The 21168-nt window shown below is 43.7% G+C and overlaps 1 protein-coding gene and 1 long non-coding RNA gene across 14 annotated transcripts in view; one reads left to right on the top strand and one right to left on the bottom strand.

The window, feature by feature from the left end:
- The window catches only part of NTNG1 (netrin G1), a 150268-nt gene extending 141997 nt beyond the window's left edge, over positions 1-8271 (bottom strand). For 2 of the 10 annotated variants that reach the window (XM_085585950.1, XM_031505520.3), the window contains exons 1-2: positions 8003-8269; positions 1246-1946 (exon numbers count right to left, since the gene is read on the bottom strand). In XM_085585950.1, the coding sequence (XP_085442076.1) occupies positions 1246-1491 (246 nt within the window). In that variant the 5' untranslated portion in view covers positions 1492-1946; positions 8003-8269. Of the gene's footprint in view, positions 1-1245; positions 1947-7293; positions 7733-8002 lie in introns of those variants that run through there. The other 8 variants (XM_085585951.1, XM_085585952.1, XM_085585954.1 and 5 more) reach the window with 6 other exon arrangements.
- Positions 8272-8612: 341 nt separating this feature from the next.
- The window catches only part of LOC144246768 (uncharacterized), a 271425-nt gene continuing 258869 nt past the window's right edge, over positions 8613-21168 (top strand). For 2 of the 4 annotated variants that reach the window (XR_014956910.1, XR_014956908.1), the window contains exon 1: positions 8615-21013. This is a non-coding gene — a long non-coding RNA (uncharacterized LOC144246768). Of the gene's footprint in view, positions 21014-21168 lie in introns of all 4 variants that reach the window. The other 2 variants (XR_014956909.1, XR_014956907.1) reach the window with 2 other exon arrangements.

Here is a 21168-nt window from a genome sequence, read left to right as displayed (position 1 = left end):
GTTCATAGTGAATGTAATTTATTCATGTAGCTCCACAATTTATCACGTGGCTATTACCATAATGTACGTGGGAAGCAGCTGCATGCGTGCAAATAATGCCTTAAATGTACGTGTGGTTGGATCTGAGCTCCTTACAGAACAGCAGTGGTAGAAAATGATGCCACAAGACATTTAAAAGCAAATTTCCTTCCTGTGGGGATGCTGTCACCCAGCAATAATGATTTGTACACAGGCAAATAAATATCTTGTAAACTTTTCTCAGTTATGATAACCTCACTTACCAGAACTCATTGGTCTTTGAGATCTAAATAATGCAGGTAATGTGGAGCACCAAACTCTTATTTTCTTTTCAAGGAACTCAATATCTTCCACTCGCTATTTAACAGAAATATCCAATGGCAAAGAAAAGAGAGCCTCTGTGGGTGTGAGGACACAGAAGTTATCTACAAGTTAAAGATCTCCTTTAACTGAAACACCTTCTCACAGTGTGATCTATCAAACACTTGGGAGCAGCACAGCTGTAAAATATTGATATACATACATATATATGTGTGTGTGTGTGTGTGTATACATATAGTATCTGCTGGTTTCTTATACCTGTGCATTTACTTACCAAGCCAAGTATTTCCAAACCCAGTCTATTTTAGGACCATGTAAAATGAGGAGCTTTGGTCTCTCTTAGTTTGCTTGAATGCCTACAGTTTCAGCTAGGAAGAAAGCTGTAAGTAGTTGCTAGAACTTGGAGGTGATTTTAGCTAAGGTGATTTACACACCTCTTGCAGCTCGCTCCCTTGGGTAGCTGGGAAAACTTCAACAGCACAACTCCCAACACCATTTTTTAAGCTTTAGCAATTTGATTTCAATTGATCTAACTGTTTGTAAATTATACTTAGTTATGCCATGCTTTAAATTGATTTTAGTGGAATTGGTTCATTCAAATCTTTCTTGATCAGGCAAAGGCCATCCCAGTTATGGGTTAGCACAATAGTTTTAGGCTGGTTTCTTCTGAGACATTAAATGCTGCTGTAGAGAGGCACTGAATTCAGATAAAGTCCTCATAAGCAGAACATCTCATTGCTCAGCTTAATGTTCTGCTCACAGTTTTGTACAACAAGACCTTTCACATTTGGAATATGATGCAGGTTTTCTTGGATAATTTTGTGTGCACTTCTAGGGCTTCTATTTTGAAGCCATCTATCACAAATATATCCCCACTAATTATGCAAAATGAAAAGCTTGCCTTACCATTGCACAGAAAGTCTCAGGAGGATCTCCACATGTTATGTCTGGGGGATCCAGAGTCACTTTTACATATTTGATCATGTCTCTGGCTTCTGGCTGGCAGGCCATGTAATCCCATACTTTTCCTTCTTCCGTGTAAATCTGAGTCTTACACACGTCATAGTGTCCCCACACAGAAGGGTAGTGCTGCATCACAGAGGATACAGTAACCCAGAGGGTGTGAAGTGACAGGAATCTTGACAAATACATTTCTAAATCCTTTTATGTCAGCTTCGTAAGAATGCTCAGTGCTGGCGTATATGCAGTCTAGAGATTATATGTACAGAGAATGTATATATTTATAAAATAGGTTCCAACTCAAACGTGAAGCGTTAGGATAGGATGTTTGTTTCACTATGTTTAAAGACTTTGGTAGAAGCCACCCAGGCCCTGATGACAGCCTTTCACAGCCATGCAGCACTTGTCCTTCGTCTTATAACTTATCTGTCAGGGCTTCTTGTACAAGATGTCCAACAGCAGATAATAATTTGTGTAGTTGCAGGTCTTCAGCTACACTGTCGATAACCCTGAGTGATCCTCCGTGTTCAGGGCTCGCAGGAAATGCCTGGACACACTGATAAATCAGTATCCCAAGGAAGAGGGTGAGTGTCTATAGGCTGGTGTCTGTTTCCCATCAATCATCCTTTTCTTCTGGCACCAACACCCTTTTAGAAACAATAAAAATTAAGAGTTATTGTCCAAGAATCAACGCATTACAAAAGATACAATATGTTGACATTTTGAAGGTTTGATGCAGTATAAAGCAAATTGGTACAATATGGATAACCTTTACTGTGGGTTCTGTGCTAGAATGAAGAAACTACCAAAATCATTCACAGTGAAAAGTATTTTGACATGAAGGATTTAACTGTAGTCTAACAAAGACAGATTTATAATGTTCCAGGTGAGTTAGAGGTTCCTGCTTCCAAAACAGTATTTTCATCCTAGCAAAGCTGGAGAGCAAACTCCTGAATTCAGCCATGGCCCAGATGGTGCAGGCAGGCAGGGAAGCAGGCAGCCCAGCACTGTAGGGCAGCAGCAGCAAAGTTCTTTTATTGAAGTGACACAGAAATGGGCATCAGGGCTAGCAGGTGCTGATAGTTTCTTGGCAAGAGGACCTCATGGAGCTCCAAAAGCCTTATATATTTATTTAATAATAATAATAATAATAATAATAATAATAATAATAATAATAATAATAAAAATAATAATAATAATAATAACAAGGATACGGCAAGTACAATTCAATTTCCTTGACATTTCTCATTAGCATTGCAAGAGCTTTGCTCCCTTTCTTTTTTTCCTTTGAATTGTGATTCACTGATCATATTAATGACAAACTACTGATAAAGATAATGGCTTATTTTATAGCTTACTATAAGGATGCTTCCCCACCCCTTATTTTCTTAGGTTTGAGGGTGGCTGTACTTGAGTACTCAGCACTTATTTCATAGCAGATATGTGCCCTTTTCCCTCTTCAGAAAACAACCAGAAATTCCCTCACTTTGTAGCACCTAAATCACATAATTACAGGTATAAAATGCTGGAATGATATCACAGCAACTTCAAATATATGTTTCCTAAATAACACAGGAAAAAGAAAATCCAAATTCCGTATGAGGAAAACTGCAAAGACAGAGGAAGTATCCTAAACAGGGACAAGGAAACCAGGGCTAGGAATTGCGGTGCATTTGTGTCAGCCTGTGCCACCCAAGGTTGGAGAGCCAGGGCGCTGGGCTGTCAACAGAAGATTTCAGCCAGACGCTGCAGCTTCCACACTTCCTTTGTCTGGATGCTAAAATCGAGCCAGACCCGCCGGACAGATGTTGAGAAACAAGCGTAAGTCGCCACTTTCTGCAGCCTGCTTTGCTTCCCAGCTTTAAATTATGCCCAGTGTTGTGAGCCCTCCTACACCCACTGCCACGGGAAGAGGTGTGTGACCCGGTAAGCTCCTTAACATGTCACATTGGGAATATTCATTTTCAAAACTTATCTTCAAAGCTATTCGCAAACAGCCTTCCTATATTTAAATAATGCTTCATCTTAAACTGAGCTAAACTACAGACACCATGAAATGCCAACAGATGGTTGAATTGTGTTTCCATAGCAAAGTAATTTACAATAATTGCTGTATGGACGTAAATGCAATTTTCCATTATATTCATTTTATCAAGTGTTACCATACAACTCTCATGTATTTTATCAGAATATGCAGAGAATATCTGAATTTTCCTGCAGTAACAATTCTCAATTAGTTCAAACATATTTAAGCTTCAAATCTGAATTTGACACAAAAGCAGGAATATCTAAGACCAAATTAAATTTAAATCTCTTTAAGAAGCATGCTGGGTAGTACTGTTGGCTTTGTAGGAACCTTACATTCATTTTTTTCTGTTTTCAGTGGGAGGGTTTGCATATTATTTTGGAATTCAGTAATTCAGGGAACACTTTCCGTGTCATTCTAAAGACACTTCTTCCCCTGTGTTTCCTTTCCAATGTATTTACTGTTTCAAAGGGGAAAAAATGTACCTGCAAGAGCCCATAGCTTAGGGCTATGGAAAACTATGTCACTATGAAAATGTGAAAATAACTCCTTGCTAGAAGAGGCTGCAAATTATTTTAAATTTATGGCAAATCAAATACCCTTTATTGGACATGGCTTGGTCATAGCTGGAATAAACAGTAAGTAAATAAATAAATATAATTTTTCTGTGTAAAAATAAGAAGTAACTGAGTGTAATTATCTTTAGACTGCAAGCTTGTATATTTGGGCAAAAAAAAAAGTTTTTCTTTAATATCTTCCTTTCTAGCTCTTTAGTTACCTGTAACCTTTTATAACTGCTGAGACTCAGATCCACTAATAAACAGGATTGGGTATCACTAAATAATGTGAAGCAAGCCGCTACCTTAACACACTGTGCTAAAATACTTCCCATATAACGAATTCTCATTAAAGTAAGCCAGTCATAATGATGGTCGTTACACAGAATTATAGACTATAACATCGATTGAATTTAGTGCACTGACAAGAAAAAAGTGCAGAGGAGTGCAAGACATCTGAGCATTAGGCAGCTGTAGCCGTGTACGACAGACACTCCTGACAAGAAGCAGCCAATTATAGCTTAAATTTCTGGCATATAACCAGTTCTGATTAATAGTTCTCCATTACATTACAGACATATTATTAATGTATTAAAAATGTCAAGCTTTGGCAAGAACTAGTATGGCATGGCTCAGTTAGTCTGCAATATCTTCTTTTAATGAGCTTCTATTGATATAGAGAAAGATATTGACCAAAGCACATTAAGGATCATGTGCTGAGTACTGCCAGATTTTTTTTTTTCTGATGGAGCCATATGATTTGTCTTGCTTTTGTTTGTTCCTGCAGAATCAGTTCAGATATGCATTTTACATTTCAGTACCCCAATGCTAAGGACATAACTATTTGAATTATTTTGTAGAAAAAACATTTGGAGTAACATTTCGGAAGTTTACCGCTGTACCAGATGTCTAGTGATAAGCCTCTGGCTGTGGGCAACACACAGCAATGGGGTTTTTTGACCCCTGTAATGCCTGTGCATTTAACCTTAGAAAAAGGTAATCAAACCACGAATAAGTACTGTTTGATGCCCTGACTCCCTCTGCCCTGCCCTACTAGTTGCACACCCTGGGTGTTGGGGGCCATGGAAGTGGCAAAGATGGATCAGTGTCCTTGCTGGCGAGGGAACGGCAATTTGCCGGGAAAACTTCAGCAAATGTATGCAAAGCCACCAGAGCCACCCCTCCTGGTGTCTTCTGTGTGGGGCAGCAATGCTGGGGCATTGAACATTCCCATGTGCCACGGCCTCTGCACTATGGAAAGCACTAGGAGGCAGCTGGGAGGCACCAGGTAAAAAATGTAAAAAGTGCAAAGGCCACATCTGCTCTCTGCCTTCCTCTCTGAGCGCTGCTCCGTCTGTGAAGTGCTGGTCATTCTGGCCACAAGTATGTCACAGCCATCTGGGAAGAATGGCATGCAGCTGACCCCCAGACTGAAATCTGCTGTGAGGAGGCTCTGAGCACATGCATCCCTTTCCAGGTGGGGAAGTCGCAGCTCACGCAGCACGTTAATTCTGCAGATGGAGACACCCCCTTTACAGCATAGGTAAGATGCATCTTGGCAGCCATCAGTGCCAGGGAAGAACTTCAGGTCTCGTTAGGGGTTGTTAGCAAACACTCCTCCTTTGCCTCCTTCCATCACTGTGAAAATCCACCCGCTTCCCCTCCTCACAAACCACAGTGGCTGGATGTCTAGCATGAGCTCCCTGCTAGGAAATCATGGTGAGATCCATAGGGGTGGGCTCTTGGGCCTCTCTTTGGCGAGCCAGGAACGTGAAGGAGGTAATAAAATAGTGACCACCTGCCACACTGACCACGCATTGCATCGAGCGTGCCCGGGCAGCGCGCACGGGCAGGAACGAGAGCCAACATCAGCTACTACATTGCCTGAGGAGAACTGGCTAAAGTAAGGAAGCAAGGCAGGGAGTGCCGGCTGTCACCTCCCCACAGCGGCAGCTGCAGAACAGATTTTTCCAAAGGAAACATGTTTCAAGTTTGTATCCCGAACAGCTTAAGCAGATGAATGTATCCAATCAAGCCCAAGCAAAAAGAGCCTGTGTGTCCACTCCAGTTGTTAATTATTTAAAGCCAGTTTAGAACATAGGGAATAATATGTATTAGAAAACAGAACTAACCCTCATGCAACTTATATTTACTAACCTCGTGTTGTATACAATGTTACACCTAGGCGACCTGAGAACCTTGTACATATACAAACCAACCCCTTTTATAATGTAAAACTATCTATTCAAAGAAGGGAACCGGTATTTAATGATTTAATTTTTTAAAAACACATTATTTCTGTCAATACTTATATGAAATGCAGTATACTCAAGCAACTGCTTTGGTGTCTTTGACCTCAAATGCTGTTCCAATCAAAGTTTAGGTTCTAGTCTTATCCAGCTTATTTAACTATTTAGCAGAAAAAGATTTCTTAACCTCAGGAGAAATTTAAAATGTCAATATCTAATTAAAGAAAATAAAATACAGCTACCGAAACCCTGCAACTTGGCACTATACTTGAAATACTTCTGGTTTTCACACATTATTCTTTGCTGACTGACACATCATACTACCACTGCCATTACTTGCCAGGTATCATCAGCTGTCAGAATATGGAGTAAAAAGCATTTTAGCTATTTAAATTTTCGAGCCTTAGAACATAGCTGCTTTTTTTCCTCTTGCATCTTGATAATTGTAGCGTCTTGCTTTAAATATCCCTGTACCTAGCATCAATCTGTTCTGCAAGTTTTTCCTCTGGGAATTAAGTTAGCATTTGGGGAAGTTACAGGCTTTGTTTTTGGGGTTTTTTCAATGATTCTTCACACTCAATAAAGTGATGCATGCTCATCACACAGTGTATCCAGGGTATAGGGCTACAAAGCTTTCAAGTTATGGTGTGAGCTGATGACTTTCTAACTGCTCAAAAATGAATGCCTACTGGTTGTTGAATTTGTTCTGTGCTACTGCTATATTTTATATAAATAGCTAGAAAGTTGGTGCTGCTTATCAATATCAGAGGTTTGAGACAAAGTTCATAACTCCATGAGAGTATCACCACTAACTGTTGGAAAGTCTCCAGTAATCATCCTTTTAAGGTCCAGCAATATATGAGAAATCAACCTTTATTTTTTCCCCATGAAAAGCACAAAAAAAAACAAACCCCAAAAGCAAAAACAAAAAACCCAAAATAAACTACCACCACCACCACAACAACAACAACAAAAAAAAAGCCAGGGGAAGTTCTGCTGTGGTTTTCTTCCCTTTGACGGGCTTCACAGGCCACAGCTTCTCATCCTCAACCGCATTGTCCTTAGGCAAGACAGTGACTTATTCCCTCTTTAAAAGCATCTCCACCGCATGTCCACACACTGTCTCTGCTAACATTTCTGTAGAAGTAATGCTGGCTCCTACCACATCAGATCCGGAGTATCGAAAAGTTGATTGCAGAACAATAAAAGTAGATCAATCAGAGGACAAAACCGCACATGCACCAACTTCGAGAGTAGAAAATCATCTGTTTTATCGCGTTTAGCTGATCTGCGCCGCTCACCGCCATCAGGGGTTTTCTTTGGGGGTTCTGTGTGCGTGTGAATGTTTAGAAAAGCCGCCTGCAATTTCCGACGCGAGGGAGGAACTGTTTCCAGGCTGGGTACCAGTGCCCTGCCCGCTGCTCCTCGCCGGCGGGGCGATCCCCGCGCCGCCGCCCCCGCCTCTGCCGACGGCAGCGCCGCTCTCCCCGGCGCCCGCGGTGAACCCGCGCTGCGGGGCGGGCGCCGGCGCGAGCCACGCGCCCCTCCCTCAGGCTCGCTCGCGCTCCCTCAGGGCTCTCGCACCGCCCGCGCCCCTTCAAAGCTCGGCGTGGCCCGGTCCCAGCTCCCGGTTCCGAGCTCCGGCGGAGGAGGCACCGCGCAGGTACCGCCCCAGCCCGGCCCGGCCCCGCCGCGCTCCGCTCCGCGCGGGCGGCAGGGGGCGCGCGGCCCGCGCCGATCCGCCCGCGGTCGGTGCCCCGAGCCCGGCGGGGCGACCCCCGCACGCAGCCCCCGGCACCCGCACGGGCCGCTGCTCGCCGCGCCGCCCCCGCGCCCCGTCCTCCCCGGAGCGGCGTGCGGGCCGTACTCACCCTGCGAGCTCGGGCCGCCCGAGCCTCACCGCGGGGCGGCGCGGAGCCGCCGCGGCGCTGGGACGCGCTGGGGCTCCCTCGGTGGCGGCATGAAGGGCCGCGGGGAGGGCGTGAGGAGGGGGGATGCTGTTCCCCGAGAAAGTTTCCGTCGGGTCGCGGGCGGGGGCTCGGCGGGGCCCAGGCACTTGTCGGCGTCGAAGTTTGGCGGGGCGCGGGCGGCGCGCGGCGGGCGGGCGGCCGCACTCCTCCGGCGCTCGGCGGGCGGCGGGCGGGTCCTGCCCGCCGGGGCTCCCCGCCCGCCACCGCCGCTCAGGGCGGGGGCGGCCCCGCGCGGGGCGCCGGCGTCCGCGGCATGGGGCGCGGGGCGAGAGGAGCGCGCCCCTGGCCGGGGCTGCGGCGCGGGGGCTCCGGCGGCGCGGCCAAACTTCGGGGGGCGGCGGCGGCGGCGCCTCCTCACTTCGGAGCGACCTCGCCGCGACTGCCGGCGAGCGGGGCGGCGGCAGCTACCCTACCTCCGGGCCCGCGCGCCGCGCGGCCCTAGCGCCGCCGCCGCGCCCGCCCCCCCGCCGCCGCGCTCCCCGCCCCGCCGCCCCGCGGGCGCACCGCCGGCGCCGCCTGCCCCGCGGGGGGGGCAACGGGACGGGACCTACCGCCCCGCACCGAGCGGGAGCCGCCCAGACGCCGGCGGGGCTGTGGCTGCTCCCTGCCCGCTGGAGTAGCCTTAATTTTCCCGTGTTATTTCGGCTTCAGCCTGGTAGCGCACAGGCAGAGGTGCTGTCCGTGCTGCCGCCGTCCGAGCCCCGAGCCCGGCGGGCTGACCCCAGCGCCCCGTCGCTGCCGCGCTTGGCTGCGGGGACAGGGCAGCGTGCCGCCCGACCCGCCGGAGGGTCCCTCCGCAGTGCTGGGCACGCCGGGGAAGCGCCGCTTCGTCCTCTGCCTACAGCACCGAAGTGCCACCGACACAGGGAGGGAGCGCGACTTGTGCTGTTGTGGTGCTGCTGTGACCGCCCGCCCCGTACCAGCCCCTCGGGGCTCCCGAAAGACGCGAAAACCCCGTCTCCTCCTTCTGCTACGCTTTCTCGTTCCCTCCTGCACGCCCTCTACTTCTGTCGCTTAAACGAGAGGCGCACGCACTTCTCCCTTTTAGATTTCTCCGAGCTACAAAACAGTATCTAAAAACTAATGACTAGCGAGTCCGGTGCAGGAATTGTGCTTACTCCTGGCAACTACCTGGTTACTGAATTTGACCGACTGCAGCTGCCAGCGCTGGGCAGTGGGACACTGGCTGCATTGTGAACGCTCAGAAGCTGCGTTTATCGTTTGTTTGCGTGTTTTGCATGTTAAGAGGTGTTAAATGTATTTATGTAGGCAACAGTGCCGTCGTATTTTGTTGACAAAATTTGGCAGTTTGCAATGCCAGTAGGTAATCAGACGAAATGAGACAGGGGATTTATGGAAGAGTAAGAAATTTGTTCTCTATTTGAGCCATGGAATTTGGTAGATTGTGGAAATAATGGCAGGAGCCATTATGAAGGACAGTTTTTTTCTTTCCCCGAAGACAGGTAACCCAGCAAAGTAAAAAAAATGCCTTCTAGTTCCTCCCAGCTTTTGTTTCTCTCTGTGTGGGCAGTGGTGCTGTTTTGGCATTTCCGTTCATTCTCTGGAATCTCTGTGGCTGTGTTAGTGCAGGTACCACATGCATGGAAAATCTCTTTGTGTGAGAAAGCCAGGAATGATCAAAGGGGTGGGAAAAACCAGCTTCAGGGATTTTCAATCCCCAAAAGCAGTTCTTGCTTTGTGTGCAGCCTCCTGGTCCCTGAGGTACAAAAAGATAGAAGATGGAAATCAGTAATTTTTTTCTTCCCACTTGAACTGGAAGCATGTCAGGCATCGAGGCTCCATAGGGCCTTTTGTAAAGAAGAGGGGCAGAGTTCCATTGCAGTTGGAAGAAAAGGGTTGTTTTCCTAATTACTAGACAGATGGTGGGCTGTACAGTGAAGTTCAAGAGACTGTACACACTGAGCCAAGTCCCTGCAGTGGCACATGTGGATGGAGCAGCCCTGCTGCCTGTGACAGCCGTGGGGTTCTGCTGCCTTGTGGAGCTCTGAGTGTGGTGGCTTAGTCTGTCTCTGGGCCAGGCTGAATCAGCTGTTTGCAGGTGCTGCAAGGGGAGTGGTTTGGAGTGCTGGAGGACTGTTGTCTTGCTTTAGACTTGAACTGGGAGAGGATGCCTTCTTTCCACGTGTGCAGGGCAAAGCTCTTCATGTCACAGCAATGCCACTGGTACTGGTGTACTTGGAACGTGTCATACACACCTGCTGTGCATCTTGTGCTGCTCTGATCACAAGTCCTAAACCTCACCTCCAGAGATGTGTGGGAAGATTTCTCTCCTCTGTGCAGAGTTTTTGGTCTCTCTCCTGAGGCCATTATTTGCCTGGTGGGACTAGCTGGCCACAAAGATTAAAGGCAGGACCGAGAAATCTGACGCGTCAAACATCATTAAATTCTTCATGCTAATGCTACTGGCTTCTTCTGCATCAAAACTAGAGCAGCTGGTTTGAGTGCAATGTCACCAAGTCTGAGATTAGATGTGCCTTACTGTTAAAAATGATGGCCAAAAATCAAGTCTAGTCTGAGGATGTGGCCAAACTTTACAGCCAAATTTTAAGCTCACGAGATAAAAGGGATCTGATTTAAATTCTTTGTCAAAGTCTGTTGAAAAGATGGAAAAGCAGATGGAATTCAGCAGCTAGAGATTTATCTATGTTGTTTTTGTTCTTTTTAGAGTGACATGTTGGAGTTAAAGGGAGAAGGGGCAGTGCTTTCATAACCAAACTAAAAATACTGTGCTGATACCTGTACTACATTTCTGACAAATCTTTTAGTAGTAAGTAATGATTTTTCACATGTAAATTGGCTGGGCAACTCACTGTCACAGTGCCTTGAGACTGGACTTCAGCAGGATTTCTAAAGCAGGTTTGATGTGTAGACAGAAGATAAGATTAACCAAAGTTTGAAAGGAATATTTAAAAAAACCTCAGGTCCCACTGCCTGCCTTACAGGATTGGAAATTGACTAAAAATGAAGATTTAGCAGTTGTTAAATACCAAAGGATGCAAAGTCACAACACTGGGAAAGTGTTATCTTGAAAGTGCTTCCAGCAGTATTTCTTATGTCTTCTCAGTAATAGCTGGCATTGGCCTCTAACAAAATCAGGGAAGGGGATAAATTTTTGATTACTGTCCTGAGCATGGGAGCACCTATGCCTATTAGGACACTCCTTGCTACAAGGCATAATTTATATTAGAAGCAGCATAAATTGCTGGTACAGAAGTGATATCGCTGATTGCAAACTTTTCTGGTGAAGCACCAGCTGAACTGCAAGTTTTTAACCAAGTCCTAAATCTAAACAAGCTTTGCATGTTTTCAGGCTGTGGTTTGGCTATTTAGTGCATCCCCTCATGTGCCATTATGAATCTTTTATTACTTGCTGTAGTCTAAGTTGACCTCTAATGATACAGCAGAATTATTTTATTAGTGCCTTTACCTACATCAGAGTACTGCTGCAATGGGCAGTAGCAGAGTACCTGGCATTGCCTGAAGTACTGTCCCTGGAAATGTATCCAGAGACGCAGGAGCTTCCCTGCCTGAAGCTCAGTGTTTCAGCATGCTGGTGGCTGAGGGCCACAGTGAAAGATGCAGGTGTGATGTGATGCAGTGGCCGGGCCTGACCTCAAAGCAGAGGCTGATCATGGCCTGCCAGTGCATGGCAGGCAGAGCAGAGGAGGCAGTGGCTGCAGCTGCTGGGGCTGAGCGGTGGTAGGGAGGGTCCCGCTGTGCAGAGAGCGGCTCGCTGCTTCTGCGCATCTCTGCTCTGCGGAGCCACTACCTGCTCCATGTGCTGCTCTGCTCCTCCATCACACTGCACACATATTTCTGACCTCCTTTGTCACCAGCTGAAGGAGTTTTTGCAGAGCAGCAGGCAAAAGGTGAGGGAGATAAGAGCAAGAGTAGTGCTCATTTGCCCCTGACTCCTACTACTGAGCTGAGACAGGGGTAGAAATGGCAAGAAACAGCAAATTCTCCCAGTGGCAGAGCTCGTCTGTCCACTTTATTGCTGCTTTGCCCACAATAGTTTAGCCTTCTGTAAAATCAATTGGCTGTCTATAATTTGAGTGTTGTTCTGGGCTTCCATGTTTAGTGCCTCCAGTGCTTACAGCAGAATGATTGGAAAATTGTATTTAGATAAATGACAAAATCAAAAGGCTTCTGCATTAGAGCTGTTCGACCTGGAGAAGAGAATGCTCTGGAAAGACCTTATAGCACCTTCCAGTAACCTAAAGGAGACCAACAGCAAGAGAGCTGAAGAAAGGTTTTTTGCAAGGGTATATAGTCATATGAAAAGGGGAAATGGCTTTAAACTGAAAGCAGATAGATTTAAATTAGGTATTAGGAAGACATCTTTTACTCTGAATGTAGTGAGGCTCTGGAACAGGTGGCCCAATGAAGTGGCAGATGCCCCCTTTCTGCAAGTGTTCAAGGAGGAATTGGATGGGGCTTTGAACAACCTGTTTTAGTGGATGGTGTATTCCTGCCCATGTCAGGAGAATTGGAACTAGAAACCGACTCAGGACATTGAATGATTCTATGATTTGTACAGGCAGGGGACAAATCCTGACTTCTGTTCAGTGAAGCAGTGAATACACAGACATCCCTATGTAGTGTTTAACACTGCTCGAGCTTCAGCATAGCTCAAGAGCAGGGGACAGCGAGGCTACTGAAAAAAATGTCACCCCTTGCTCTGAACCTCCATCACAGTGCAATTTGTGAGGGGTTTTCTCTAAGCAGGCTGGGTGACAGAACAAAAAATGCTGCAGCTACAGGTACCTTGTCTGTACCACAGCTTCCATCACAGCAAGCTGCACCAGCAGACCCATCTTAGCAGGCCTGGAAAGTCCTAATGGGAAAGGCCTGTGGAGGCACACCCCTGAGTAAGGTAATCTGGGCAGCCAGCTGGGAGTATGATGTTACACTGATGAACACTACATCAAGAGATACGCGAGTCATCCTACTCCTGCCTCCATTTCCATACAGCTTGATAATGACTTTTTCTCCTTAGAGAGTAAGGAGATCTTTCCCAATGATGTTTCAGGGCTGAGAGCTTCTCTGAACAGGACATTGGGATCTGAAATCTTGAAATAAGGCAGGTATGAAATCTGAGAGAAAGAGTACCTCATCAGCAGCGTTCTTCATTTGGCTGGGTCTGTTTCCTGCTAGCAGGCTGTGGGAACCCATTACTTTTTCTTCAGGTCTAGGGTAGAAAATGGACCATTTCAGGTCTCCTGAGAGCAGTGTGTTTGTAATTCCCATGCAGTTCCCCAGGGAATGCAGGCAAAGAATTTTCATGAGATGTGCCCGCCGTGAGAAGGCAAAGTCAGTTATTTTTTTATACGAAGTGTTGTTCTTAGGTATTGTACTTGTTGATTCAGAGATGCATGTAAATTACAGTCTAGATTTCCACTTGCAGAATGAAAAATGTTTTGTTCTCATAATAAATACTGAATCTCTGCTGTTCCCATTTACATAACATACATGACACAATGTGTAAATCCTCAACAATATTTCTTCAAAATTTAGCAGCTTGTTTTTCTGCAAACATAAATATTTATTTTTTGTGTTAATAATTAATAATATGCCACATGCACATAATAAATGTGAAATCTAATCTTGTATAGACATAAATGTATCTGCCAAAGTGGTCTTTATGTACTATAAATGACTCTCACAAAGTGGCAGCATACATTCTATTTTCAATCACTGTTGTTTTGTGAACAGATATGTCATTAAATTAAATGTTTTCCTTTGCAATTAACAAATACTTCACACTTTAAAGAAAAGAAAAATAATTTATGATTATTTTAAAAAGGAACGTGGCTAATAAAATAGTCTTTGCAGCTGTATCTTAAGCAAAATACAGACAGAAATGCAGAGAATCCTGGCAATGGAGGGAAGATTAGATATGAGAGTATCAGTCCTTTTCTGCAGTGAAAAGAAGAAAATTACCAACTTGGGGGTCAACGCTGCAGTTGGACAGGGAATGGCTTGATGCTGTGCAGAACAAGAGACTAGAGTGGTGCAGGGTAGCAGATAGAGGTACACCCGTCTCTCACTTATTGATTCCTCCCTCCAGAGTCCAGTATTTTAGGTTTCATCACTTCCTAGAAACCAGCAGTAGCTGAGAACCCTCCTGCCAAAGCCTTGGGGCTGTATTGCCGCTAATGGCTGTCCCACCTGGCAGCCGGGGTGCGGCTGCTCTCGGTTCCGCTGTGACTGCTCTTCCTCACAGTGTGACCACTCTTCCTCACAGTGTGAGCACAGCCGGCAGTAGCCGCTGGCTGCAAGCTGTGGCTGTGCTCAGGAACCCTGGCTAACAAATTAGATGGTATTTTAGCACTGATTTCTGGTAGGAGGTGCAATGTAGTTTGTGTCATTTTCAGGGAAGCCACGTGGAACTGTGGTTTGCTAAACTGCAGGGGAAATACCCATCTTTCCAGAGCAGGCTGAGCTGACTTTCTGGGAAAGGTAGTGATGCGTTTACATCAAAGGCTTAACAAAACACGATATGTTCTATTAGACTGTTTTGTAAAAATATTTTATTTATATGCTTGTTTTGCTTTTATACTATTCCAGCCATTAACTCTTGTCTTTGTTGACAGTTCATTGGTTGTGGTTAGTAGAGGAAGGTGATGTAAGGGTCCTCAGAAATTTGTCAAACCTTCTAGAAAAAGTAAATCTTAATATTCCACCATGAGATAAGAGATGAGAGAGATTTATTTGAAGCATTTTCATGCTGTCATGCATTGTGTAGAAGACAAAGATCATAAACATCTAGTTGCTGTTCATGAGCCAGTACTTATTAATCAAATTAAATTTTTGGTGCCCTAGAAGGGGTGAGTGCAGAGTAACTGGGCTTGGATGATCCAGCCATCTTTACAGTGACAAACTCACTAATTGGTATTGTCCACGGAGCTTTGGAGGAAAGTTTTCAAAATTCCTTATTTTCTGAATTTCTCTGCTCAGTTCACCTTCTGTTTGGGCACTTTTTCTGGAAATTCTGGACACTCTTTTGGAAACACACAGTCACACAAAGCTTCACGGAGGCTCCTGCTGCTGTAACTGAAGAGAGTTCTGGGGGAGCCTACTTACCCGCATGGGTGATCATAGGGTACAGCTATCAATACAATTGATTAAAAATGTGCATAGCAAGAATTTTTTGCACTTCCAAAAAGGCTTTTTAAAATGAAATGTTCTCTAGAAATTGCCAGCACCAATGCAAGATTCAGCCATTATTCAAACATAGTAGTAAACACAATATATTATAAATAGGAATAGATTATTTGTCAAAATATATTGAGCTTGTTTTGAAGTGGAGATTCTATCTTTTGATTCTATATTTTGAAAATATTTCTTGTACTTGGGCTTTTTTTAGCAGACAGACTTGTCAGGACTTGGAGTCAGGGACTACTTCTTATATTTGTGTACAGAACTGAGCACTGCTCTCATCTCAGTTATGCATCTAAGGCTGGACTTGCTGAATATAATACATACAGTAATTAGCAGTCATTCATCATCTGTCATCAGACACTTTCTAGCTGTTAATATTATTCTAAATGTATTTCCTTTGGAAAAATCACTTTTTAAAAGATGCATAGGTCTCAGTATGTATATGACAACTAGCTGAAACAACCAATGAATCTAAATTCAGTTCCAGATGAAACTTAATGTTTGGACATAGGTGACTATTACATTTGGTCAACCAACTGTATTCTGTTCCCTTAGCAGGGCAAAATGCACATGTTGAGAACTACTAGTTATTTACCTGATACCACCTGTTCCTAGGCAAAGACAGACATTATTTAGTACCACTTTTAATCTGTCCAATATTTTAATATTGAATAGAAACATTCCAGCAAAAATGTTCATTATTCTCTTATTGAGGCATTTCTTTAATGGAGGAAAATCTTAATTTAACACTGAGCAGGGGATTACAGTGGTGCTCCGACATGGGATAAAACACAAGAACAATGGGCAGAGATAGTATTGGCAATTATCTTATCCCTCCTAGTTAAAGGCATAAATAATATGTAAAAAGATTTATTACTTGAAAACTTGAATTATGAAGAGGCAGTTTTGGGTGTCCTGAAGTGAGGAGTAGGGAAAACTCAGTTTTCATGCAGCTGAGCCACAGTTTTGTCAGGTAGCCATTAGTTTTTGATTTGTGGTATACCATTATGAACCAGTGAAGGGCAGCACTATCCAACTGTTCTAGGTAACTGGATAGATCACTAATTATGTTTCAAGTTTACAATGATGTAAACATTAAATGTTTGACTGGATTTGCTATGAAAATGGTTGTGTTACTGTATTACTGCAAAACAGTAACTTCAAGAGACTTTTGTAATTGTCAACAGATTTCTGCAGTTACAAATTAACAACTTAGTTGTAATGAAATTTAGGGAAGGCCATTTCCTTTATTGAAAAGCTTAATCTCTTGCTAAGAGTATGGTAAGTTCAATTGCTTTTTTAGGTTGCAGCATAAGGTCTACACATCAAAACAGATTTTAGCAAATTGGAATATGATTAGTATCAGAAATATGTAAACAATAATACAGACATTTTTGTAGCTCAAACCCCTGGTTTTCTACACAAATTGATAGATGAGATTAATACTTTTATTTCTGAAGTTTTCTTCAGCATTTTTCAATAGGAATTAATGATTGATGTGTCTGATATTTGTATTTATGCTCAGTATAACAGGATATTGGAAAGAACTTCCATTAACAGTTTTATTTTTTTCTTTGTGTGTGAAAATTAAGCTGTATAACTCATACAAACTCTTTCAAAGTGCTCTACTATTTAGTCTCTTTTTAAAGATTCTATGCCCATGTGCACATTTGAAAAATAGCATTTTGGTTTTTACTCCAAAAATAATATCTTGACTTTCCAGAGGAAGTTGTGTTATACTACAAGTCCATGCTATCAACAATTTATCTTCTTACATGTAAAAGCAAAGCCATACATTGTTCTGGATTTGAAGTTCGTCACATGAATTCAGATGGAGACACTGTGTCCTTGCAAAGTTTGCATGATATGGGTACTTTAGGTTTTTTTTTTTAAGATGTCTGAGTCTTTCTGGCATACATCTGTCTCTCCTGCAAAGAAAAAAAAAAAAAAAAAAAGAGTCTAACTTATGTGTACCAGAGTTGGAATTTCACCTGTAGTGCTGCAGACACAGAAAAGTAGGTGCTGGCTGAGGGAGCTACCCTTGGCTCCCTAGGCAAGGGGATTAGATAGGCAAGGGTTCATCATCCCTGTAAGATCTGAGTTAAATGCAAACCCAGTGGGAGCCTTATGGCTTAGGGGTGGGCTGCAGGGGAAAGAGTCCCTGGGTGCTGCCTCTCCAGCCCCAGGATGGCTCTTCCAAACTGCATTTCAGAGAAGTCCTGGCTTTATTTCCTTGTCTTCTTTTTCACACAGATGTACAATTCCTTCAGCCTTGCAGTACCGTAGAGAGGGTGTCAGGGCCAAGATGATGTTAAGTGCTTTCTTTCTCTAGCAGACTTGTGAACTTACTAAACATAAATATCAGCATATTCACCATTTATTTATATTTTGAATTTAAATTTCACCTACACTACAAGATATTCATTACTATATTTAATGTGCAAGGCTGTCCAATTAATTAATGAAAAATTCTGGGACACTGGTTACAAATTAAAATGGCGACATTTTTTGCAATAATGGTTTTTATGTTGCAGAACCAGACCAATACATCAGGTTATAGAAAGATGAATGAATCCACAAATGAATAAAATGATTAAAAGCTGAAGCTGGCAGTGGAGTTTATATGTTTCCTCTGGTATGTAAAACATCTATTGATCTGAAGTTTGATCAGTAATATTTACAAATTTATTCTCATATACATCATTATCATTGTATTTTCTTGGGCTAAAAGTTTACTAGTTTACCTGAGTAAGGTATACTTATTACCCAGGCTGCTGCAGATGCTCAGACACCTTGGGGAAGTCTGCTTTCCATGCATTGGTAGGCCTTCCACCTGAGGAGGGAGAAAAAATGAGCAGGAGGGCAAATGTTTGTCCCAGTTGAAATGACACCATAGGGATGCATCAGTCTCCAGGGCAGTGTGTGCAGTGTGTGACAGCAGGCTGGGGACAGCTGCTGGGGCTGTGCTGGGCCCCAGGCGTCTGTGGCTGGAGAGGGAGGGAGAGCAGGCTGGGGCTCCCAGCCCTGCTTTCTCCCTCGGGACAGGGATGTCATTCCTTGCAGGAGCAGTGGAGCAGAGAGTTTGGCCCTTGGCATGAAGAAGAGCAGGAGGAGACCAGACTCCTGTCAGGCTTGTGAGCTCAGGTCGCAGTGCAGCACACCTCTGTAGGCTTCTTGTGTTTGCTCTCAGAGGTCTGTTTCTCCAGGGCCTTTTAGAAGTGAAATTCCCAAGGGTAAGGTTTCCTTTTCCTAGTCGATTGTTCCTCATTTCCTTGATGCTCTGAAAAGACATTATATTAAACGTCACACATGCCCTGCCCTCCTCTGAGCTTGGTCATTTTGAGGGAGCCAAGGACTGATTTCAAGACCTGAGAGGATGGGAACTCACTGTATCATGCTCCAAAAAGGCATGTACAGAGAGAAAAAGATGTGAACCTGGAGGTTTCACTTTTAAAATGGAGTTTATAAAGAACTATGAACAATAGACAAGTAATTTCAGAAATGCAAAACTGGATTAAGAGAGGAAAGCTGGGCAATAGATGTGGTCTGCTGATAAAAAAGAAAGTACAAGGATCTCTGAAAGCAATTATTTTAAGAGAATTAATTTTTTTCGGAATGATTCACAAACACATAAAAATAATTGAAAGAAAGAAAAGTTTCCAAAATCAGAAATTAAATGCCAAGGGGGTGCATCTAGTATCCACATTGTAATTGATGGTAAAGATACAACTGCTTTCAGTGGGTGCAGGGTTCAGATCTGTCTCTTTCAAAGTTGCCTGCCAGATGTCCTTTAGACCATCTACCCTCTTGGGCTCCTTGATTTCAGCAGATCTGGGGCTGTGTTCTCAGGGACTGAGAGCTGGGAGAGCATGCTTTGACATTAGCATCTCTCTCAATGGGGAATCTGCCACTGCCAAGCATTTCACACAGATCAGAATCAATATCAGCTACAGTTGTCACTTTAAGTATTGGCCATGTATATCCTTCTGACTTATGCAATAACATAAACTAAAATGTGCATTCTCATTTTTCATATCCTTCACCTGATGTCTGAAATCACAAATTATATCCAAAATGAGAAACATTGTTGCTCAGCTAGTATATATTGAAACCTTTAAAAAATACATTTTTTATAGCATGTGATAATATATTATTCTTTGTATCTATTCAGTGGCATGGAGCTAAGCTGTATTTTTACAGGAAATATAAATGTGCTCCTCTGATTGGAGTCTGCAGTGGCCCTGCTGAAACATTCCATAATGGGCACCTCCAGCAGGCAAAATGGAGCAGGGAATCAGCGGGAAGGGTGTGCTAAATAAATACTCATAGGAGAGCCAAGGCAATACAACTTATAACTGCAGGTGCTAAAGCTTGAAAGTAACTTTACTTAGGGGAATAATTTCATATTAGTTCTTATGGTTTCTTTTGTCTTTGTAATTACATTCTCTTGTAAATAAATATGTAGGTTATCTTACCAAACAGATAACACAGTCTTTTACAATAGGAAATTGAAATATTTAAAGTCATGTCATATAATAAGTTGTTGCTTGAACACTCATTTACTTCTGAGAAATTTGGCTCAGCTACCCTAAAAGAGCCACTTACTCCATTCAGATTGTTTTTTAAAAATTGTACGTAAAACAGGGATCAGAAATAGTTTTTGTTGGATTTTTTGTTTGTTTGGTTTTTAATTTTTTTAAAGCCCTGTTTTGCTCAACCCAACAGTCTGGGAGTTCAAAAAATAAGCACTTTGTGACATGAGCAACCTGAAATATATTTTAAAAGAAAGTCACTAGAAATACTGTTTTCTAACACATTTCACAATTTATTGATGCCGAGTAGTGAAAAAAAGTAAAAAAAAAATATATAATTTTGTCAATGTAACATTGTAGAAAGTGTGATTAATCCCATAACAAATAATAAACAATGTGCAGCTGAAACTGCAGGCAGGAAGAATGTGCATGACAGTAGGAGAGGTCTCATGGGTTAATTGTGTGTGCTAAGGTCCTCTTCTGTAGGCACACAGTTTGTGGCAATTGGGAGTGGGGCTGTGGGAGCCTCATCCCCATGGGCTCAGCTGTGAGGAGCAGGTGAGCAGCACTGACAGCAATGAGCCAGGGAGTGCCCAGGTGCACTGAGCAGCCACCAAAGGGAACAGAGGCACACAGGTGCAATGTGTGAACATGAGGGGATAAAAGGCTGGGCTAAAGAACAAGAAGGGCAGAGCTTGCAGCCTTCTGAAGTGATAGGGTGTTGCTCTGTATGGGCAGACACCTGAAGCCTTCTGATGAGGGAAGGTGTTACTCTGTGTGGGGTGAAGCTTTCTGCTATTGTATGGTGTTACTCTGTGTGTGGTGGCTGTCTGGACTGTGGCATGTGCTGTGACACTCTCCCCTCCCCCAAATGAAGAAATGAACATCTAGTAGCACAAACAATTGTTTTTCTGTTGCCTTTTATATGCAGGCCACTAAAAGAGTATGGGAAATTAATTGAGTTGTGTGTCAAAAATGGCATTAGCATGGAAAGCCTATTATCTTGCCTTGGGGGCTCTCTATGATAACTTGTGTGTGGATGTCTCATTGCAGCTGTGGTCTTACCACCATCAATTGCATCTGCTTGCTTATTTCTGTGTAATTTTATTCACCACAGATCAAAATGAGAAGGTCCATTTTAGCTGTGTGCATGTTCTCCAGTCAATCCGATAACTTCATCTATTTTCTTCTGCAGGTAGGTTTCTTCACTCCTATCTGCTGGGTAGATCTCCAAAGTGGTGTGGAAATTGCTTCAGCAACCTTAGTGTATCAGATGAGAGATGCTTTTACTGTGGAACAGACAGAGTACTTTCCTTCCCTTTTAACAGTTTTGAATCATTTAGTTAATAG

Source organism: Lonchura striata, chromosome 8 (assembly GCF_050655825.1).
Source record: "Lonchura striata isolate lonStrDom1 chromosome 8, ASM5065582v1, whole genome shotgun sequence".
Taxonomy (NCBI): Eukaryota; Metazoa; Chordata; class Aves; order Passeriformes; family Estrildidae; genus Lonchura; species Lonchura striata.
This window is presented reverse-complemented; position numbering and strand designations above follow the sequence as displayed.